This window comes from Pinus tabuliformis, chromosome 5_2 (assembly GCF_031772625.1).
Source record: "Pinus tabuliformis cultivar Carrire ecotype Pingquan chromosome 5_2, CPIR1, whole genome shotgun sequence".
Taxonomy (NCBI): Eukaryota; Viridiplantae; Streptophyta; class Pinopsida; order Pinales; family Pinaceae; genus Pinus; species Pinus tabuliformis.
The window spans coordinates 1,023,978,907-1,024,003,806 of record NC_142306.1 but is presented as its reverse complement, the minus strand read 5'-3'; the positions used below and the strand labels follow the sequence as shown (position 1 = coordinate 1,024,003,806).

The 24,900-nt window shown below is 34.8% G+C and overlaps 1 protein-coding gene across 3 annotated transcripts in view; it reads right to left on the bottom strand.

Moving 5' to 3' along the window:
- Positions 1-24,900, bottom strand: part of LOC149162734 (fatty acid amide hydrolase-like) — a 346,996-nt gene that overhangs the window by 250,348 nt on the left and 71,748 nt on the right. For 2 of the 3 annotated variants that reach the window (XM_089437357.1, XM_089437358.1), the window contains exon 2: positions 9,774-9,883. In XM_089437357.1, coding sequence (XP_089293483.1) covers positions 9,774-9,883 — 110 coding nt within the window. Of the gene's footprint in view, positions 1-9,773; positions 9,884-24,299; positions 24,749-24,900 lie in introns of those variants that run through there. The other variant, XM_089437356.1, reaches the window with a different exon arrangement.

Here is a 24,900-nt window from a genome sequence, read left to right as displayed (position 1 = left end):
ACACATCCTCATCTGGACCCTGGAACATCTGCCAAGTGTATGGTGCAAGTGTGGAGCCAGCTGGGCATGGTGAACCAAGTGCATCATCCTCATCCAAAAGGTGGAACACGAGCAATCATTGAGTGGTGTTGGGGATCCATGAAGTAATTTCTACTATGGTGGAGGCCCATGGATCTCAACACTCACCCTACAAGTGCCAATGTGGCCCTTTGGAGGGCTTGGACCCTGTATAGGGAGACCAAACCCCAAATGGAGACCCACTTGCAATCCTGCATAAGATCCAATGCGTCCCCTTTCCCTCCAATACAAAAAATCATTAGAATAATAGGGTAAAATAGCTTATAAATCATGGAATCAATGGGGCACTTCATGGTGGCATGCCCTTCCATAGTGGGATTTGGCATGTACGAGTGTCTCCAACTCAATAAGTGGTACATACATCAGATGGTAGGTGGCATGTGATAAAGTGGTGGAACGTATTGGAAATCAAGGGAATGCCCCAAGCCACATGTCATGGTACAAGAGTAACTATGATGAGGGAAGTCCGCACTTGGGTATATGAGTGTAGGAGGGAGCAAATCATGGTACATGAGTTACCCCAACCTTTCTTTTTACACCCTTCTTCATATGTCTTTTTCCTTTGATTTATTTTTCGTCATGATTTCTTGGGGCTCCAGGGGATGAGAGCATGATGTGTAAAATATAGCAATAGATACCCCCTTTTAAGGTGGGGCATTTAATTGCTCACCAGGGGTTGGGACAATCATGGGTTCCTTAATGTGGAGGGGGCTCATCTAGGGCCCATAGGAACCAGGGTGATGGCCATAAATAAGGTGTAGAGCTCATGTTTGGCTTTTGCCCACGTGCTAAATTTGTATGTCTTGACCATATTTTGCATTTTTTGTGGAACATTTCCTGTTAAGAGTGGCCAGATTATGCTTTTTCTTTTCTTTTTAGTTGCATCAACCTCTGGGGCATTGTTCCAGGCCCGACCCAGAGTGTGGACAGGGGGAGGGGGAGGTTAGCGTTACGTGGACCCAACCGACACATGTTGACCCAGATGGGAAAATTCATGGATGGGGTTAAAATGAGGGAAAGGGGGTGATGTATATGGTATTGGAAAATGAGATCACATAACCAAAATTTGGATTTCTCCTATAGTGCCATCCCTAAAGCTAGTGGCTAGTAAGGAGATCCTATGGGACTAGGATGTGCTCTAGCTCCGAATTTTGTGGAGGGGCTAAAACCCTGAGATCTCTAGAACCCAGAAATCGTTTGGAGAAATTCCACCCGGATGAGGAGTTATTAAAATAATTAATATTTTTAATGAGTTCCTAAGTCTAAACTTAGGAAAATAAAAATATTAATGTGTATTAATAGAATATGGGTGAAAAACTTCTAAGTGACGAGGATCAAGTCTGTTTTAATCTTAGACGTTGATTAGAGAATAGATCACAGCCATTGATTCATAAACAGGAAAAGTATAAGAGGAGGCTTGAATGGTCAGTTGGAGATACACCAAGAGATCAAAGAGTTCAATTTTTCTGGGGCGTGGTTTGCTGAGAAAGTCAAGCTAAGTGATATGAGTTGCAATGAGAGTGGAAGTTCGGCAAAGGGACTTTAGTCCAAGGCCGAGGATACATAGCATAGAGGCAGAGCAACAATAAGAGAGACAACGCAACTCCAGAGAGGGAGACACAAAAGCTAGAGGGGCTGACACAGACCCTTAGAGGCATCGTTGGGGTTTTCTATGGGGCAGAGAGAGAAGCAGTTCAGCATATCGACTTTTGAGCAAGGTAGGCTCACTGGGAGGGTGATGGAGCTCCTAGAGGAGGTGACGCAATTCCAGCGCAGAGCTTGGAGCAGCCATCACTGCCCAGCACTGGGAACAATATTGTCATCTGTGGGGTTTGATTATCTAGTTGCTGGAATTGTCAAAATATATGTCTCTGGATAGAGGTACTTCTGCCAGGTTTATTCTCTGTTGGGTGAGCTGGATTTGGCACCCTAGTTGTATTCAAAATATTCTTAATAATACAAACCCTCTATATGCTGAACCGGTTTTCCTACATTGGGTTTTTCCAGGGAAAATTATCCAAAAATAATGGTGTCCCTTGTGTGATTGTCTCAGTTTATTTCAGTTCATGATCTGTATGTATGTGTAGTCTGCAATTGTGTTTTCATCGCTATTTAAATAATTAAATAACTTGTTGAATGTAAAAAAAAATAGGAGATGATAAACCAATGATTGCAGTAGGATTTCTGATGTGTAGATTCAGAAATTTTCACATAGGATACAAGGCTAATCACTAAATTGGGCAGTGGAGACAAGAGTACAGACCTAGCTTAGTCTTTCCACCGAATAACCCCACCAATCGATGCCCAAAAATTTCCATGATAAGTAAGAAAAATCACTCAACTACACCAATGAAAAGTCATACCTTCGGGGTCAGGAGGCCCACCTTTAAACATATGATCATAATAGATGGGCGAGGGGCCACATGGCTAGCTCAAGTGGCGGGGACAATGGCACATTAAGCTATTCAATGGCTACAAGGGGTTGTTGGCTGCCGACTGAGGACCATCATAGGAGAAAATTTTCTCTTATGCATACTACCCATAGGTAGTGGGTAACAGGCCCCTCCGGTGAACTATATGAAGATTTCATAATATTTAAATATGGAGTCGCCACGGTGACTTGAAAATGCCTTGAGAGATGCTTGCTTCACCTTGCAAGCAATGAATTTAAAGTTTAATGAAGAACAAGGGCTTCATTATTCCAATGGAGTCGCTAAATAATGATCTATATTGTCATTAGGGGCAAAACACACACTTTGCGTACCTAGTAATGACACCAAAAATGTTGTCACAAAATCTAGTAGGCCTTGGAGAGGGAACCCCTTAAAGGCATAAAATAGACCAAGAGACAACAAGGGAGTAGGGGCGAGGTTTGTTGGGAAAATCGAACAAGTGATCTATTGCAGTGAGAGGCGTTGTAGCAGAGAGTTGGATTAGAAGGGAGTTTGGAGCCAACAAGTACCAGGTAGAGAGGTAGCAGTAGCCTCAGAGAGGCAGCACAGAGGCCTACGTAGCCCAGGAAGGAGCTCACGCAGAGCTCACGTAGGCCAAGAGGGTTCTTGCAGTGACAGTGCAAGATAATCGAGGGAAGTTCAAGATTTTGCTGGGAGTTCGATGTTTTGAGCCGGGAGGGCTGAAGTCGAAGCTTTTGAGGGAAAATCGATCCAGCAGAGAAGTGATGCAGTCTCCCAAAGGCAAGACGCTGGCCGACAAAGAGAATATTTTGCTGGGATTTTTCGCAGTGCTTGCTGGAGTCAGCCATTCAGTGAATCAATTGAGACTTGGAGAATGAGGTAAACCCTCGTATGTATTTCTTATTGTCGTAATATCTCTTAAAGGTTAGCCGATGTGAGAGGCAACCTGTTGTACTCAGATTTTGCTTGCTTAATAATACAAACCCTCTATATGCTGCACTGATTTTCCCGCATTGGGTTTTTCTGAGGACGTTGGTCCAAAAATAACGGTGTCCCTTGGGTATTTGTCTCGTTCTATTTCAATTCATGATCTGTATGTATGTATATTCTGAAACATTGTTTTCATCGTTGTTTAAATAATTAAATAACTTGTTGAATGTAAAAACAAGTAGGAGATGGTAAACCGGTGATTGCAGTAGGATTTCCGATGTGTAGATTCAGAAATTTCCACACTATTGTGTTCATGATCCTTGAAGTATGATGTTACACCTATCTGCTACCCCAATCATAAGACTCTAACTTTTGATGAAAGTTTGATGCCATGTTCATATATGATGATGAAGTAGATGATGCTGACATGTTATGACCATGATGGATATATGTTTTAGAACCTGATATAGTTCAATTCCATGATCTAACAGTTCTGCTGACGCATTATGATAGACATATTGATGACGTGAATAATAATGGTTGAAGGGGCTACTCATTCAGAGGGATAATCTCTCCATAAGATCCCTACACCTATTATCATTTTCATTATATGTATAGAAGATTATTTATTGTTGAAGTAATATTTATGGACAAATATATGATATTATTGGTCTGTAGCAAAGTTCTGGTCTAATAAGGAAGAGTTTTCCTTACTCTAAGATTCAACCGCATGGAAGGAAACATAAGGGTGCGACTGTAGCCTCTCAACTGCACGAAAGAAGTCCTATGAGTGCGGTTACACCTGTAGGACACAAAAGTGAAGCTTTGTGAATGAAATTAGAAGTTCAGCTAAAGGATGACAGTCCTATAGACATGGAGTTGACAACTGAAAGTTCTATGAGCAAGGAAGTGTGTTGACTAAACTTGTGTTTGCAGGCGAGCAAAGTATGTGTATCAATATATCATTATGATATAACCATTGAGACTTGTGTATGACAGTATTTGATAGCAGTTGTAAGGGTTTGACTAGATTTCGCTGATTGATATAGATGAGTAGTGTTTGGAGTTTTGACATGATGCTTGATAATGATTTAGAACTTTGACTTGATGTTAAGATATGTTTTGGGCTATAGATTTCACTTTGATAGCAAATGCTATATGGGCTTAGTGACTTATATTGGTATTCAATAGATATTTTGTGTTGACATCATTAGCTTTTTTGACACATTGTATAAACAATTGTGATTCAATATGAAACAATCTAACTATTAATGGATGAAACTTGTATGAATAAAACTTATATGACTTGTCCTTGATGTATCCATTCATATTTAGTAGCATAAATGATTCATGCTATGATCATGAGTATGGCCTGATAAATTTTGATTGATAGTGTTATAACTTGTCATTTGGATATGAGCTCTACCGGTCACCTGGTCCAAAGAATTTGATAGAATGATATTAATGAGTTTGATATTAGTTTTAATCTGACATCTAAACTTTGATAAGCTGACTTAGTTGATTTGATTGCACAAGGCTAAACATATTGCTTTGGTCAAGTGTTATGTTTATAGAAATCATTGTATGAAGCAAGCTCCCCGATCTTGATATGTCCACATTGACAGTTATCTGGTGAAGCCAAGATGATGTGTCGATCCAAACCTCTACTTCAAAAGTGGTCCAAGGTATGGCTTTGATTTTGGTTTTATACACCAATGATCTATTCTTGATAGGAAATGAGCCTCTGATGATCAAAGTAAGAGGGAGATGGCCTTTGAAGTTTGAAATGAAGAATCATGGCATGATGTATTACGTCCTAAAGTTGGGAAAATAAAATCTATATAGTGAAGCTATTAAAGAAAGTGGAAATGCAAATCCTTGGACACTCCGATCAAATTTCAAGAAGTTATGAAAATATATTTTTGAACCTATCTTGGCAACCAATAGTTGATTAAAGCATTGATGTTCCATGTGAACACCCTTTAATATTTTATGAGTCAATGCATGATTGAGCCGCTTCATACACATCGAGTTACCACCGAGATCACTTTGAGATATTTGCACGAGATGATCTACTTTGGTCTGAGACATTCTTCCTATGATATGCGACTGCATGGATGTACTTATGCTATTTGGGATCTTTGTTGATGAGATAAGAACATTTGGGTGTTGCCTTAGTATGAGATATTCCATGATGTTTTGGATAAGAAGTCCATATCTTTAAGCATGACTGAGGTTGAGTACAATGTTGCTAGCATGGCTAGTTGTGAGGCAGGATGAAGAATCTCTTTGGAGAGATGTTTGAGCAGGTTCTGGATATGACATGGATACATTGCGATGACAAAGAGTGGGAACCAATTGGCAAAGAATCCCATATATAGCTGGGACTGAGATGCCTTCATATATTGAGACAATGCTGCTCTACGAGACAAGCTTAGGCTTGTGGTTGCTGCCTTTATGAGAGGGAGGATGAATATGGTATCCTTTTTGTGATATATATATATATATATTTGATTTGATTTCATGTATGAATTAGAAACAACTGCTATTGAGACATGATGATTACCATATATGAGCATGATGATATGTTGTTGATCTACAGAGAGCATCGTTGATCAAGGACACTAAGCCAACTCTTCCCCCTTGTTTGAGCTCCTAGGGTGTGGAATTGAGATGGATGGCTCCTAGGGTTGAGGGATCTCTAGAAAATAGGGTATCACCCCTATCTGTTACACATAGGGTTGGAGATGTTGCTCCCCTATATTGGTCTTTGCAGAGTATACCCCAGTTGACATCATACCCACAAGTCAGGCTTGTTGGGATTGTCCCTCCCCATCTGGCCAACGGGTTGAGGAGGCATGGGGCATGTGATCCTTACATGTTGGTAAGTCGGGTATCTAGTCGAAGCTTAGATTATGATGCAAGTGTTCGACCAAATGACTCTTGAGGGTCATTGTTGGGAAGATTGGTAGGCAATAAGATGGGTTGAGATGTGCTCCCCTATATCACTTATTGCTCGATATGGGGTTGTATATGTTTAGCTCCCCCATGAGATTCTGGGTTGAGATTAATCTCCCCAATGTTGTTTTAGATTGAGCTAAGCTCTCCAATGTTGATGTGGGTCGTAGATTTGGCTCCTTGCTGATGTTTCCTGGGTGGTAGCATTGGGCTCCCCACTGGTAGAGATTTTGGGTGGTAGCAGTGGCTCCCCGATGGATAGAGGGTGGTAGATTGAGCTCCCCTCTGATGTCAAATTCTTCTTCTTTTAGATTCGAGAATGTTCAACATATGAGCAGGGACAATCAAGAGATAAGAAGGAATAAGCAAGAGATGAATAGAGATGAACAGTGACAATAATTGATGATGAGATACTTGAGATTGGATATGATTTGATGATAGGATACACATGACATGATGCAGGTGGAATTCTCCCTAGTTGAGAGGGAGTGTTAAAATTGGCAACTAGGGACAAATTCCACTTTGGACAACTCATTTGATGGAGATGATGATTGCATTGAATTCCTCTTTTTGAGAGGACCAAAATTGACCTGAAGATCATCAAATTTGGACAAAGGGAAAATATATTTTTGAATTTTGAGCCCACATGTGCATATTTGATTAGGTCGGCCCTAAAGAAAATTGGACACCTTGGAAGGCTATACATACAAGTGACCACTACCTGATTTAGACATCATCATGGATCATTCTTCTATTTTCTTTCTTGTTTTTGGCTCGCTCGGGTCAGAGGCAGGTTTGCGGTGAAATGGGTTTGCCCAAAGGTGAAATTGCTGGGTCTGAAGCTCACGCGTATATTTCTAGGGTTTTGTTTCTCAGTCGCAGGCTTTCCGAAGGATAGATTCAACTGGTCACTGGCTTGCAAGCTCAAGGGAGCGACTAAAAGCTCCTAGTCGCTCGCATGCCCACTTCCTCCCTACGATTGGAACCTAAAGTTGTATTTTTTGTTGACCGAAGTTTTCACTCGTTGACCGCAGTATTCAACATTTGACCGCAGACAATGACAATTCATTACAAGCTTCTGAATTAGGGTTTTTTAGTATGAGCATGGTTGGGTTCATCTCATGGATATTGTTTAGTTGATTTTTGCTGGATAGTTGTATGGATGAATATATGGATCATTGTACTCTCTTTTGTTGAATCATTCAATGACAATCTAATAAGAAAAAGAATTTGAAAGGGTTTTCTCCATAGTGGGTTTTGCCTTGGTCTCCGACCAATCCTGGTGTCTCTATGTGTGAATGTTTTTTTTCTATTGTTCCTTTATAATCCGTTGCATTGGTAATGATGATAATGTTCTTTCTACATAGTTTCATATGTCACTGAATAATGATGTAAATCTGAATAATGGTATGATTTTGTGGGGTGAATTTAATGTGTAAATGTAGAAATGCAATTATCAAAGCAAAGAACAATATAGCCCTAAGAAAAATTAACAAGTAGAGCCTTTCCTAAACCATAAGGCATTAGAGGAAGTCTCATTGGACTAGATTCAAAGGCTAGCCTCCCAAGTGAAGTGTGGGAACACAGTGTTAAATCATCTAGTTTGCCCTGTGATTCATATTAATATGCCCATAACATTAAATGAAAGCACATGATTGCTAAAATGGTTAGAGTAGCTACTAATAAATGACCCAACATCCTTCAAGAAGAATGTTATATGGGTGAGAGAACTAACCAAAGAAATATGTGGAGAAATCTGGCATAATGCTATCCTAAGACCACCATGGGGTTGTTGACTGACTAGCTGTCTCTCAAATGAGGAGAAATTTTCTCTCCTATGGGTTACCCACTCCAGGTGGGTAACAATGCCAATGCCTTAAAAGGGGTAATGGATTTTTTATACAAATTACAAGTGAGGCTTAGGGTTTAGGGTGAGAAAATTTTGGGGGGACGTGGAGGATTCCTTCTCAAGCATTGTCTAGGGCTACTAGGTTCTTTTCAAGCATTGATGGAGGGGTTGACTCTCTAGTAAGCTTCTCCAAATAGAAGTAAGGTGATCTAAGAGGTTGGAAAAGGCGAGAGGGAAGAGACTTCAAACATCCTACCTCAATGCAATGATACAAGTCTTGAATGGCCAAAAGGGGGAGGAAAGAGAAATATACATTAATTTATCCTTCCAAGTGGCACAATTTTCCCTTCTTTGGCCTTGTTGTAGCCCTGTCCTCCAGCACACCAGAAAAGAAAATAGTCTAGCCTAACCCTCGAACAATAGCTAAACAATCACTTAGAAAAGGATAGCTTCACATTAGCTCTTCAAGCAAGTTTTCTCATTTATCTCCAACAAATAAAAATGAGAGAGTTCCCATCCTTGCATAGATAGAGAGCCTCCTCAATACATAGTGTAATAGAATGTGCTTTAACTCAAACTGTGTGCAAAAACAATTGGCCCAAGTCAAAATAATGGAAAAACATATTGTGTAGTTACAAATGACCCTCATCAACCTCCAAGACATGAGGGCCCCATCGGACACGGTCAAAAACAAACTCCTCCACAAGTGTGAACCTAGAGAGGCTAAGTCAAGTGTGCCTCCCCCAAAAGTGGCCAACCTTCCCAAGAAAGTGAAGAAATAATCTATTGATTAATCTTATAAAATTAATAAGATAATGAAGGAAATAATCAAGCTTAATAGTGGTAGATCAAAAGTTAGGACTAACAAAAATACTATGACATGTAAAAATATAGAAATACTTTCCCAAAAATAATTGTATTTAGAATCTAAAAAAATTGTATTTTAAATCTAAAATAAACATATTGACCTTGTAAAGAAGTAAGAAAACACAACGGTGCAAAAAAGAGAAAATTATAATTCTATTTCAAAAATTTTAAATCCTTTAAACTTTAAAAATTAGATTCAAATAATAATTTTTAGAAATAACAATTTTATTTAAGAAATAAAAAAAATTAAGATTTATTTGAAAAAAAACAAAAAAAATTGACCAGTTTTTCCAAAAACATTCTTTGAAATCTTACAAAAATTTAAGCTTTATTTTTAAAAGATATTAAAAAAAAAAATTCAAAATCCATATAAAAGAAAATAATAAAATTATTTACCTACAAAAGAAAAATCATTATTTAAAATTTTTTGGATAATTATTATAAATATGAAGATATAAATATAGATTATACCTTCTGTAAGTTTAATAATTCTTCATGAGTAGGTAATCATTGCCTTGACCCATACCTCATATTAACAGAGAAATATTTTATTGGAAAAATAAAATAAGCAATGAACTATGCAAACATATTAAAATATAAATTCCTTTGGACATACTTTTTACAAAAGAATAATTTATTATTTTTACATGATGAACTCAGAAGGAATATTAAAATACCTTATATATTAAATTCCCTGCTTTCAGTACGCTCATTACAATTGGACCAATGATGTACGATTCCAGGCCCCATACAAAAAACTTTAGAAAAAGCCCTGTTGCTCTTGGTGCTGTAACAGAAAAGAAAAGTAGCATTAAGATATCTTCTCTTGTAATTCTAAATCTTCTACCATAAACACATTTACTAGAGAGTTGTAATCTTTAAACTTTTTAAGGGATTAATAAAAGAAACCTACGAGTTTTAGCTGGTTGAAAGAGATAAGGAAGGTTAAAAGAAAATTTTAAACATAAATATAATTTAATAAATTATTTTGAATTTTTAAAGAATGGATAACCAGGGTTCAAATTTTCAAATAAATTGAAAAAAAAACATTATAAAGTCGAAAATAAAATCTAAACGGTATATAATTTAACCATTACAGTTAATTTTAAAAATTAAATTTCAAGATATCATATAAATGGGTTAAAAATATCGTAAAAACTAAAGTGAACTTTAAACAAATATAAAATTGATAAAATTTTACATGTTATAGTTATTTAATTTTGAAAATAAAATATTCAAAAAGTTGTTTAATTTTAGAAATAAAAAGTGTAAATGTTATAAGGTATTTACAACCTGTATATAGTCTAATTAATAGATGAAATGATTTCTTATTATTTAAAATGTACTTTTGAATGTATAAATGGGTTTACCACCCTAAAAAACTTGAGGCAACTTAAATATATGACCCTTAAAAATTTCTATCTGATTTTGGACAAAATTGACGAGAAAAATGTCTGGAAAAAGGTCATTTCATCAATTAATTAGGCTGCAAGTTTATATATATTAGTTTTTATAGAAAATCCTATTTTGTTTCTATTAAATAGTGAGGGCCTAACTTCTACAAGATTAATTCAATGCATAAGGTAAATAGTTCCAAACAAGTATTTTTAGAATTTAAATAATAAATTAATGTTGCAAACATTATATATATATATATATATATATATATATATATATATCAAAAAAACAAAAACAACTTTGTGTGCCTATGATATTTTCATATGTCTCACAACAATATTCCCATATTCTCAATATTTTCATGATATTTTTAGAACAAAAATATCACATTTTTTACCAGTGAAAATATCATTTTGAAGTTGTTACCCCTCTATCAATGGGAGTACATGGATTTTTCCAATGCATCATTCACCACCATTCACCACCATTGTATGCCCATGGTCACAAGTTATAGTAATGTAAAAATCATGTGAGGCTCTATATTAAGCATCCTAGAAGTATGTCTTGTTGGTTTGAGTTTTTATCCTTTTTTTTTTGTCAACCCATGTCTTATTCTTTGGAATCTCCACTTAGGAAATGTGTCCCTAATCAAATTGGAGAACCTTGGTGGACTTCTCATGAGGACTCATGGTTTTATGGGAGCTCGTGTTTGTATAGGCGATCACCCATGTATGGGTCAGTCCAACCCGTGTTAAGGCTCACCTATGTCATTCTACATGGTTAATGTTTATAGGGTTTGTAGATGACCTTGGCTTTAGTGCACTATTATTCATGACAACACTCACATCATAGCAATATCTTGTGACAACTTTCAGGTTTCTTTAGGCAATTCAAGATTCCCAATGCAAAATGGTTTAGGTGATAAAAAATTCAACTCGGTCTCATACTATAGAGCATGAAGAGAGGATTCCATGCAACGTACAATTTTCCAAATTTGAACATCTAGTGGCTAGTTACTGCTTGGTCAAACTTGGTCACCAATATAGAAAAATCTTCTAGAGGGATTTTAAGGGAGCATTAGGAAAGAAGTTTAATCAAAGAGTGGAGTTAAACCCACCTTTCAGATTTTGCAAATCCTGAGGACGTTAAAGATCATCCACATGGGTGTGATGATGTGACAGGACGGGTTTTCAGAAAGCTTTGGAAGGGAAAAATTTGAAAAAAAATTGACATGTAATATGTCAAAATTGGTCTAAATAATGAGAGAAATAAAACCCATGTCTCAGTTTCTCCAAATTTCTAAGGGTGTTAGAGCTCCAACATGGCATAATGATGTGGAAGTAGGATGTCATGGCAATGTTGAGCAAGATATGAAAATTTCGAGAGATACACAATTCAGTTCCAAGTCAATGTTAGCATACCCAGTTGTTGGAATTATAAAAAAGCCAAGGGTGTTGGAGATGTAGCTTCCATGTGGCTAAGTTGAATTACTAAAGGGAAAAGTCAAGTAAAAAATAGCCATTTGTGAATTCAACTAGCCATTAGAGAGTCTAACTAGCCAATGAAGACCCAATGGACCAATTACTTGAGCAATGGACCATGAGTAAAAGGAATTCTTAGCTAAATTGTGGAAATTTGTCCCAATAAACCCCCTCATGGGTGAATTAAAAATTATTTTTTAATATTTTATGCATTAATCTACTAATTATCCAACATGCTATTGACTAGTAAATATTTTATTGAAGAAAAGTCAAATTAATCATTAATTAGCGCTTATAATTTTTCTTTACCGAAGACTAGCCTCTCCTCATTTGCAAGCTCTTGTACTTTCTTATATAATTGTGGAGTGCTTTTTCATTATTGTTTCGTTTCTGGCTATTGTATTGGGTATAAATTTTAAATCTAATTCTATTTTGCTAACAAGTAAATTGTATCCTATGACCAATGTTATTTTCCATTGAAGCGCTAATACGTGGAAGCACATAATTAGGGCCTTCCCCCTTGGAAGACTAGCCTCTCCTCATTTGCAAGCTCTTGTACTTTCTTATATAATTGTGGAGTGCTTTTTCATTATTGTTTCGTTTCTGGCTATTGTATTGGGTATAAATTTTAAATCTAATTCTATTTTGCTAACAAGTAAATTGTATCCTATGACCAATGTTATTTTCCATTGAAGCGCATATACGTGGAAGCACATAATTAGGGCCTTCCCCCTTGTTTGTTTTGTTTTACAGGGGAATCCATCCAAGGATTTTAAACTATTTCGAAAGGGGAGTTTACTACTTTGAGGATTTTGTATTTTGTTACTCACAGAAGACAAAGGTTGGAGACACTACAAGAGGAGGGCCCCTCACAAGGGAGATTGAAAAATTATAGGGTGAATTAAACAATAGTGGTGGTGATTTTTGAAAGGACCAAGTCTACTTCTTTCACAAGAACCAAGCATAGTCACTTAGAAGAACATCTACTTCACACTCTGGCAAGAAGTGAGATTTAGGCATAGGTATAATTTCAACAATCAAAAATCCAAATATTTCTTAATTTGTTTTGTTTTGTTTTGTGTAGTAAAGTTAAGATTTACATGTTATTTTTTATTTACATATCAATTTCAACAAATTTATTGGGAAAAAAATAGCAAAATTGTCATATCTAACCTCCACTTTGATACAAGTTGTTATTTCCCTCATTTTACACATCTATCTAGCCTTTTTGGTTTTAGATATGTGGGTTATGAAGGCTTTTTCTTGTTGGACTTACATTTTCCAACCACAAGAAATAGGTTTTGTTACCACTCAAACTAGCCACGGGGGCTTCACTGGGGGAGAAATACCATACCAGGTGGGTTCATATTGGGGGATATATATTGAAGAAAAAATGACATAATATATTGGGGGATATATAGGGGGTAAAGGGTTTTTACATTGGCACGTATAAAAAATGGAGCTCAAAGTTAATGAAAAAATATAAAGGGGTATAAAAAATGTTAATGAAAAAATGGATACCTACAATATATAGTGGAAGTAGGGATTTTTTAAATTAGGAAGGAGTATTGGATTCTTATTGGTAGGGGGTTAAATAATGTGATTTTTAGGGTATGTAGTCAAATTAGGGGTATTGTTTAATATGTCGGAAACACATGTGATAGGTCAGAGGTTCATTGAGTGAAGCCCCTGTGAAACTAGCAGGGGTCCTAGAAGGGGATCCTATAGGGGCAACTGTTAAGTCAAGGGCAACAATGGAGTGATAGATCACTGTCACGTCAAGTAAAGCTCCCTACTCTTTACAGACTTTCACCAATGGGAGGAGACCGGGTATAAAGGGAATCACCTAGATAAATGGGTCAAAAAAGGGAAAAGAGTGATTTTGAAGAGGCTTATTCACAAGAGAGGCTCAATATATGACTTGCTTTCCCAAGAGGCAAGATGAAAGACTCTCTAAGAAGGGCCAAGAGGGTCTTAAGGGTTAGGTTTTGGGAATGAGACTTCTTAAAAGAGGGACCTAACATTGAAATAATTTAGTTAATTTTTTTATATTAATATTTTTTTAATACCATGCAGTTACTTATACATCTTTGGTAGAAAAACTCTTACTAAATGTAATGAAAATTAGAAAAACACTTATTAAGTGTAATAAATTTTTTTCACTTTCAATTACTTTTTTTTATATTATATATAATTGATATTGAAATATTTTGTTGTACAATTGAAAAATTTTATTTATAACTTACATTCAATATTTTTTTTAATATTTTTGTAAATACGAAGATAACTTTACATTTATTAAACACTAAAGTACACAAAAACACTTATTATAACAAATTTTATAATTCTGATTACTTTTTAAAGGCATATACACATCTATACGGTTAATATTGAAAAATATTTTTCCTTAAATATTTTATTATTGTTATTATTTTTATAAATATATTTGATTATTGTTATTATTATTTTGCATTTTAAATTAAAAACATCATATTCATTTCCAATATAAAATTTAAATAAAAAATTTATTTAAATTTTTTATTTATAATTAATATCAAAATATTATTATTATTATTATTATTATTCAGCTACCAAAATACACTGGCAAGCTGGGATAATCTATTTAGTTAGGGGTTTGTCTAGAGACTACAGCATTTATTGGTGAAGCTTCACAGAAAAAAGGCCAAATACATCAAGCAAATGAAGAAGCAATCTGTTCCATAAACTATCTTTAACCTGGTGAATGTTAAAATAATTTCTTCAATCAATCTTAATACACATTTTCAATTACTAAATTCTAAGCCCCACTTAAAAACACAATGAGTAAAATCCGAGTAATTTGTGAGAGTCAAATTACGAGAGTAATTTGTGAGACTCAAATTACAAGTTACTAACAGGGAACCAATTCACTAGTACGATCTTAATCTAGTGAATCAAGAGTTATATACTTACCCACGCGATGCTGACAGGCCGATTTGTCGTCGGCGTTGTTTACCGATGTTACAATTTCGCCGAAACTGTAATTTGTTTTTATTAAATTTAGGGATAAATTTTTTTATTTTATTGTTGAAGTGTTTGGATTTTTTTAATAGCCGAAATAGATTAACATCATTATTTATAAAAAATTGACACAATTAACATAGATTTCCAAAAAATTCTACCTCCAAATAATTCTACCTAATTTTGCAGAAATTTCAAAATTTCTACTATTTTCTCATCAAATTATGCTAAACTTTAACTACTCTCTTTTTTCTAACATCCGCCGTACACTTTCTTACACAGCTATCACAGGCTTTTATAATTTTCAGCCTCCAATAACTAACCAATTGAGCAACTATATGGAAAAGCTGCAGCCACCCTACAGAGTTTTTAATTCGCCCTTTACTCTTCTCTTGCTTTTTTCAGTCATCTCTCTTCTCATGCTTTTTCCAGTCAATCTCTGCACTTCGCAATTCGAAAAAATTAAATATATATATATAATTTATAATTTATAATTTATAATTTATAATATATATATATATAAAAGTTGTTTATTATATATTTGTTAATTTATATTTATATTTTGTGATTTAGAAGTAGGACTAATCTTTATATATATAATAAATTTCACATTCATGTCACTTATGACAATTGACCTTGGATGGATAGGGAGAATTTCATTCTTTCTTTCCAACCTTTCAGGATAACTTTAATTGATATATATAATATATATTTTTCCTTTTATCACATTATTATTTTAATAAGTAATATTAATTATTTTTTAGATATAATAAATATTGGTAAACTATTGTTTTTAGGATCACTGTTGATACAACTGATGAAGTATATATATGTTTTTAAATAGGAACAATGATCCTTTTCCTTGCTATGTTTCCTATTTTATGATGATGTGATGAAAACGAGATTATGGGGTGAACCAAAATCCCATTTCATTAATAAATTCGTCTTGTGGCCACCACGCTTCCTCTGCGCACTCTTGCTCTGATGCATATGAATACTCAACACAGCGAACAGGGGCTTCGTGCCTTCCCAATATATCCTCCTTTCTGGCGCTGAAATCATCCTTCTCACAGTGTTGTCAGCACTTCCACTGAAACCCAATGCGTCGTTGTGAAAACAGCAATCTAAAACCGGACCTCCGTGTATGAATTGACGCTTTAACGAATTCGCCCTTGCATCATATAATCGCACCTTTCTGTCCCATGAGAACGCTCGTCTCCTTCGTTGGCAGCGATTACTGCTGGGTTTTCCATGGTCTTTCCAAGTAATCGTACTCAGTCAAATATTTTTTCCCGATGCCAAGAACGTACCGCATTTTTGCCGATCTGGTGCACCTCCAGCCCGACCACGGCCCCTGGTGGATTATCGCCCTGGCTGCTGTTGGACAGCACACGCACATGCTCCATGACCAGGGCATGCCAATCGTCGCCCACCGCTGTCGAGTGTTGCGTCGTCTGAGTCGTCTTCTCCCACACCCTGTGACGGAGCACGGTGCCGTCGGCGTGGCCTGTCACGAGCACCGTTTCGTTCTTCTCGAAGTTAAGATACGACAACATGGTGTTCTTATCTCAATGGGCTCGTTCAATTCTTCACAAAACGCTATCGAACACCCTGCGTACTGACATGCCTGTTCTGTGGCATTCACACTTCCATGTTCAACAGAAAAGAAAACCAGAAAACGATTCAAACAGAAATACACAAAGACATAAATTCACAAACGCATTTGTATTATGCACAAACTTAAAATTACAGTCTTAAGGCATTTCAGCCTTAATCAAAAACTCTCCAGCGACTACATTTTGCTTTCTCTCTCACACAGGATTTTCAGTTTTTTCTCTTCTTGATTCACTCAGGAATCGTTCAGTTCTTAATACATACATTCAGTTATAACTAATTTTTTTAACTAAATTTAGTTCCTTGAACAGAATTCAGTTGTGGTTGGCCTGGCTGTCCACGTGATCGTCCACTTGTCTTCTTTCTTTAATTTTTTCAGTGACGTGTCCGGATTCTCCTGCATCATGATGAGATAGAGTTGAATGTCTTATCATGTAGACAAGATCTATATGAAGGAGATGCAGATATGTATATGTACTATATGGAGGAGATGCAAAGATGTATATGTTCTTTGGACAAATGTATTGGTTTATACATATTAATATAAATATATTATTTTTTTCTTACTCAAAAAAATAAATATTGTAATATATAATATTTGGTTATGTTTTAATTTTTATGGATTTGACTTAGTGTGAACATAGTGTGATTAAACTCTTAGAGTTTATTTTCATCCGTGTGGTTTCATATTTTTGGCTCAATAATGGTTTTCCCATTAGATTGCTTACAATTGAGTGGAAAAGTATGACTAAAAGAGTGATTATTTTGATGGGAAATTTGTTTACTGATTATGTAAATAAAGATCTCTATAAACTATCTCTAAATATAGCTAATTATACATATTAATTCCAATTATGAATATATGGCCAAATTATTTTGTATCATCGGAGTCAGTTATGGTGGATCTAATTACTTAGGATATTTAATTATATTTTGTGTATGTGTTTGAGTATATAAGTTTGAAAGACTAAATTATATTTAAGATCTAATTTATGCAAATGAAATTGATTATCTACTCCAACTTTTGTTCATAAGTCTGTGCATGAGAATTCAATTAGTTTTTCCCTTGTTAGTTCATATTATGCAATGTTTATTTTCACATTTGTTTTACATAAGAATTCTATTCCATGGCTACTAAGAAACCAAATTGGTTTTAGTTGGAAATTCGAGTGAATATAAAAGAAGACAGTTTAAGTGGTTGTTCCCCAATGACCATGGGAGGAAAATCCAAGTACATTATAGTCTTCAACAGCTAGGATTCAATTTTTATGGTAACACTTGATGCAAAGTATATGGTTTGCAAATCAAAGTACACAATAGAAATTTACACTCACACAACAACTACAATTAAAAATTCAAATAGTAAAAATCCAAAACTACAACTTTGCATTCTTTATTATGAACATAGAGGATTTTAAACTTCCCAAACTCATTACATCTCATAACATGTTTATTATTGCACTTCTACACTCTTAGAGGCATCTACAGTCATTTCTAAAGGCCTCTTTACACTTCTTCCCTCAGAGGACCTATTACAACAAAATCTTGCACTTCTTGAGATAAAGTTTGAAAGATCAAGTGCAAAAATCATTGCACCTCAAAGGGGTCACTATCACCTCACTAACCCTCTTCTTACTTATGGCCAACTCTCCTTCAACTCAAAGGGGGTTCTCCCTAGTATCAAATTGCTAGGGCTTAGAAGTTTCAATATTAGGGCTCAAAAGTTCTTATGGGTCAATCTAAAGATTAATGTCAACCAATAGAGTCTCAAATAAGTTCTTGAACACATAGAATCAAGGAATTATCAAATGGTCTTGGAGAGGAAACCCTAGAAAAATAGTTTTAAAGCTTGTAAAGAAAAACAGGTGATGAAAGATAGAAGATCAATGCCTATATACATATATATATATATATATATATATACATAGATATATATATACATACATATATATATACATATATACATACATATATACATACATATATACATACATATATACATACATATATACATACATATATATATATACATACACATATATATATACACACACACACACACACACACACACACACACACACATATATATATATATATACACATACTTTTTGGGGCATATAGAGACAAACAATTAGACAATTCTAGGGTTTCTTTGGAGTGATAACTAGATCCAAACAAGCTAGGAAAAATAAAGTAACTTACTGTAGGTTTTGAGATCCAAGGTCTCAAATTTTCCAAATGATTAACAGAAAGAAAATGTTATCTCTATTCCTCAAATACTTGGAAGAAGGGTTTAACTCAACAAGGGACAATGAAGTGAATACCAAATAATATAAATATAACTTAGCACATGAACATTTATCCCATGGAACATAATACCAAGATAAAGAAAATAAACTAATTTACTTCACCATACGTCATCCAAGATCCATTATAAGCACCCATGAAAGAGGCCACAACATATCACAATTCCAGCCACCAAAAGTGCCTCAAATTATCCATCCATACCCAAATAATAGATAGAAAATTGTAGAAAATTTAGACCTCCTAATGGATTCATCGCCCAATTCCAACCATGAGAAAAAGACAAGCGCATCTCTATTTATAGAGGAGGTGCTTAACTTGGATCCTCACATTAAAATATTTTTTTCTAGGATAAACCCCCTAATGTAGCCTATGGAGGGGGAAAGGCCCTCTTCAATATTTATTAATCTAAATTATACAAATTAAGGCGCATCAATGCCGCATGTACAAATTATAAGGGGTGAAGCCCTCAATAATAACTTATCTCTGTAAATGAAATGTAAGGGCTTTGGTTCGGCATCCAACCTCCAAAGGCCCTTCAATAATGCTTGTTTCTCCAACCAAGTATTCTTTTGTCCATCCAAAGTGGGCACATAGGCCCCATACGTCCATGACATCACCCAAGAGAGTTTCCCTAAAGAAGTTGATTCCTTTATCAAAAGTGCAAAAAATACCCACTATGTCATTCAAAGGTATTAAGTGGGCCCCCAAGGTTCGTGATCAAACTTTAAAGGTTCTCATGAGTTTGATATACATGTGTGGCATAGATCTCCATTAATCAAGCTTTTTTTCTTGATACATCCAAAGATGGATTAGTGGGAGACCAAAGGTGGCACAAATAGTGTCCACAAATCCTCCAACATGGTTATCACTTGACATTCCAACACATAAACTAATGAAATTAAACACACCAACTATATCATATAGAGGGTTTCTTCAAATAAATATACAAGTTAGCCCTCTGATACTTGAACATGTTGGCACCCAAAATAAGTCTAAACTTTATGTTGGTTCTGTCAGCTTTACAAATTCTAGATAATTAGAGGTCAACTCCAAATGATCCTATTTTATAGTGCCATCCCCCTACACACATATACATACCACACAAACTACGTTACACCCCTTATTTTCTTTATAGTTTCTGTAATGTATATTTTTGAACATGTAATCTTTTATACTAGCATTGATTCTCCTATATTTTGTTGTTTGGCTCACAATCAATTTTGCACTAATTTTGTGTCCATTTCATGTGTACCAAGGATGATGTCACATGAGTATGATTATGTCTCACATGAGATACACCATTGTTTTATGGGTGTTGTAGTTAGTTCCATTTTAGAGTATTAACAAGCTTGAAATGTGCCCTTGAATAGAACCAAACACAGTATGCCCTATTTACTTATGTTACCATTGTTATAATAAGAGAGCTTGTACTCCCTTTTATTCATCTATCTATTGTCAAACCAACATTACCTCATAGATTTGGCATACTTAGCTAGCTCAAGTGCTTCAAGGTAACTTCAAGACCCTGTCATGATTACCCAACAAGTTTGTGGGTAATAGGACCAAAAACACAGTGTTTTTAATTCTCACATATTTAAAGCATCTGATTAGAAACCAATTGGTTCTATGGGAACCCAATTCTTTCATGTTTGATTTGAATATAAGTGTAAATATAAAATTAATTGTTTATTGACATTACACAATATTATTCCACTCAAAACCATTGCAAAATTGATCTAAACTAAATATATGTAAATTTTGGAACGTTGAATTCTAGGCTATGGTGCATAGGGGCTTGTGCACCCCTTCACAAAAAAATAACCCCATACCCATCATTTAGACATTTTTGGGACTTTAAGAGCCCTTGGAAATGTCCCCAAAGTGTTGGGGACTTCATTAGGGAGTTAAGGACTTGGTGGTCTCCAAGACATTTCAGACAAATTTCAAGGAAGCTCTAAATAGATTTCAGCAATGTTCTAGGCAAATTTCAAGGATGCTTTGGGTAGATTTTATGGATACTCTAAGCATATATCTTCAATTTTGAAAATGGATATTGATATAGTATGATCATTTTCCCCATTGATTTTGCTTTTGTATTGCACTGAATCTAAATTTGTTGTACAAGTTGCAGCTCAAACCATGGGTTTCTATGATGGATTGTGATTTGGGTTTTTGGTGATTTAAATATTGTATTTCCATCAATTGCTTTAGAGCAAGCAAAGCCTCCATGTCAAAAAACCATGAAATGTAACATTTCAAAATGTTGATCCTTGTGGTTATTGATCTTGTTCTTCTCGTTTTTTTGGCTCGCCTGAACTTTTAAAAATTAGACATTTGTTTCCAAGACTCATGCAAGTCCAGTTCTTGCACCATCCCATCCTCAAGAATTGTGAAAAAAAAAAAATTATTAATGACTTAAATTGGTTACTAAATGCTTGAAAAAAAAACCTATTCAATACCCTTTTTAATATGAAATATGAATCTATCCCCAGGGTGTAGCTCAATTGGTGATCATCATGATGTGGAGTATTGTGTAAACTAAGAGATCTAAGGTTCAAATCCCACACAAACTTAGTTACAAGTCCAAATTTTCACTCTTTTCACCAATTTTAGGTGCTCAAAGAAATGCATGACAATTTGTTCTCATTTATGGTTTCCAACTTATTCTTCCAATGCATGCAATTGACCAATTTTACTAAAATAGACACCCAAACTTAGTTACAAGTCCAAATTTTCACTCTTTTGACCAATTTTAGGTGCTCAAGGAAAAGCATAAGAATTTGCACATAACCACATCATGTGGAGTCCAAGAGACATGGCAATGTTTTATGATTTCCAGCTTATTCTTCCAATGCATGCAATTGATCACTGAAATCAACACTTTCACTCTTTTGACCAATTTCATTAAAATAGACACCCAAACTTAATTACAATCCAAATTTTCACTCTTTTAACCAATTTAATTGAAATAGATACCCAAACTTCATTACCGGTGCAAATTTAAAATTAAAAGTTCTAACTTAGTTACAATCCAAATTTTCACTCTTTTAACCAATTTTATTAAAATAGATACCCAAACTTCATTACCGATCCAAATTTAAAATTAAAATTTCTAACTGTTATTTATAATCTACTTGACCTTAATCATAAAAGTGTTTCTATAATCTACTTAACCTTAATCATAAAAGGTGTTTCTATAGCAAAACATGAAAACTAGCCCATTGTAATGCAAGAAAATCATGTTAAATTTCTCTCTTAAGGAAAACCAAACCAAAGCTCTTAAGTTGGAGTAGGCTAAGGATACTACAAATCCAAATCTTCATATCATATCGCATCAATTTATCCATATGTGGTATTTATAAGCTTTCAAAAATTACAATTTCTAGTTTTTGATGCTTTGGACAACTTTGAAAAACTACACATCAAAGTTATGATGTTGAAATTGTGATGTATAGAAATATAGATTTTAGTTAGGTTAGGCTTTCAAATTTTCTTGCCCTTACTAAGCTATTCTATGACCCAGAGTATGTCTCATTTTTCTGTAAGATGAATATATAAATATATTAGAAATATATAATCTAATAAGAATTTAGACAAATTATATTGACTACTAAATTGAGTAATTTTCTAGAACTACCTATTTTTCTAACCTAGATTGAGTAATTTTCTAGAACTACCTATTTTTCTAACCTTATCATATTTTTAGACCGTTTATATTAACTAAAAAATTAAGTAATTTTCTAGAACTACCTATTTCTCTAACGTTAGCACCACAAGATTAATATATCATTTTTGAAAAATTAAACTTAAATAGAAAAAAAATGTGGAAAAAAAATTAACATACTATATTAACCACTCATAAAAGGTGTTCCTATAGCAAAACATGAAAAGTAGCCCATTGTAATGCAAGAAAATCATGTCAAATTGCTATGTTAAGGAAAACCAAAGCTCTTAAGCTGGAGTATGCTAAGGATACTACAAATCCAAATCTTCATATCGCATCAATTTATCCATATGTGGAATTTATAAGCTTTCAAAAATTACAATTTCCAGTTTTTGACCCTTTGGACAACTTTGAAGAACTACACATCAAAGTTATGATGTTGAAACTGTGATGTATAGAAATAAAGATTTTATTTAGGTTAGGCTTTCAAATTTTCTTGCAGTTACTATGCTATTCTATGACCCAGAGAATGTCCCATTTGTTTGTAAGATGAATATACAAATATATTAGAAATATATGATCTAATAAGAATTTAGACAGTTTATATTGATTACGAAATTGAGTAATTTTCTAGAATTACCTATTTCTCTAACCTTATCACATTTTTAGACAGTCTATATTAACTAAAAAATTGAGTAATTTTCTAGAACTACCTATTTCTCTAACCTTATTACAACAAGATTAATATATCATTTTTAGACAGTTATATTAACTAAGAAATTGAATAATTTTCTAGAACTACCTATTTCTCTAACCTTATCACGACAAGATTAATATATCATTTTTAAACAGGCTATATTAACTAAGAAATTGAGTAATTTTCTCGAACTACCTATTTCTCTAACCTTATCAGCACAAGATTAATATATCATTTTTGAAGAATTAAACTGAAATAAAACCAAATGAGGGAAAAAAATTAACCTACTATATTAACCACTCAGCCTACCCTCACGTACAAAACAAACTTAATTAAGTGGAATTACCCAGTGTTGCGGGGGATATCTCTCATGGTCAGAGATGCCCCTATATCAGGATTGTTCTGTCTTAACGAAGAACTCGAGTTCATCCTTTCTTACAATGGCTATTCACTGCCTTAATGCTGATGAAAGTGGGCACTACTAACGGGGATCTATGGATGAGTATATAGAAGCCAAAACTTATCTACTGGATTATAGAAATATTTATATTAGCATTTAAAATATGGATTGACCCTTCTTTACTATTTCCTCTAGAAAATTAGAGTACAATAATAACAGTCTGAAATCTTTAACAATTCAAACGATGTGGGAATTCTACACCAATGTTAACGAAATTCTGCTTACTGCTCTTATGTCTTTAACAATTCAAACAACGTGGGAATTCTACATCAATGTTGACGAAATTCTGCTTATTGCTCTTACGTCTATATATGCACTGAATCCTGAAAATTCTAACAATTTTAAGAATTTAGCAAGCAAACTTAAACCGAATTAAGTTTCGACCACCCGACCTCTACGTCGATTGCCTTGCAAAGCTTCTCTTACGATCATTCGAAATTTCAGCTTTTAGAAGAGTGAAACTTACGCTCGAAAACAGACTAAAAGCAAATGCATAGAATCAGTGAAGAATTCGACCAAAGAAAGAGAGTTTAAATCAAAATTTTGGACTTTTTGCTGAGACAATTTGGAGGAAAACGCACCATAAACATCAGGAACTTGGTAAATTTCCTCGTTGTTTTCGCTAAGATCCAATTCCTCAACTGGTTTATATACTTGTCCTCTTCTCCACATGGTGGCCAGCATTTCAGAGAACACGATCAAGCTTCCAAACGCAGCGTGAGTTGATACCGTGACTTCCGCAGCCAGGAAAACCGTATCGCGCAGAAAGAACAATTTGCAGCCTAAGAAAGATTAAGAACAGAAAATCCCTTTCAAAGATTTCAGGTCAGGACGCAATCATACAATATTTCCGGCCATGAGAATCACGAAGTACACAGGTAATACTGATGGCAGCATTTAATGTTATTCGTAAAACGTTGAGGCCATGAGAACCACCAGTTATACAGTTAGGACTGGTAACATCATTTAATGTTATTGGTAAAGCATTCAAGCACAATAATTGTGTACTCTGCTGAGATTTTACTATCGGCGCTCTGTGTCACACCCGACTACGTTTCTTTGAGCGTTTGTCTATTCTACGTTCTAGAACCTGTCCAGACTTTATCGTATATAGACTTCTTCCAGTGCCTTAGCCCATAACTTCAGTCGTTTTCACTGTAAATTTGGTTGGTGTTGAGTCCT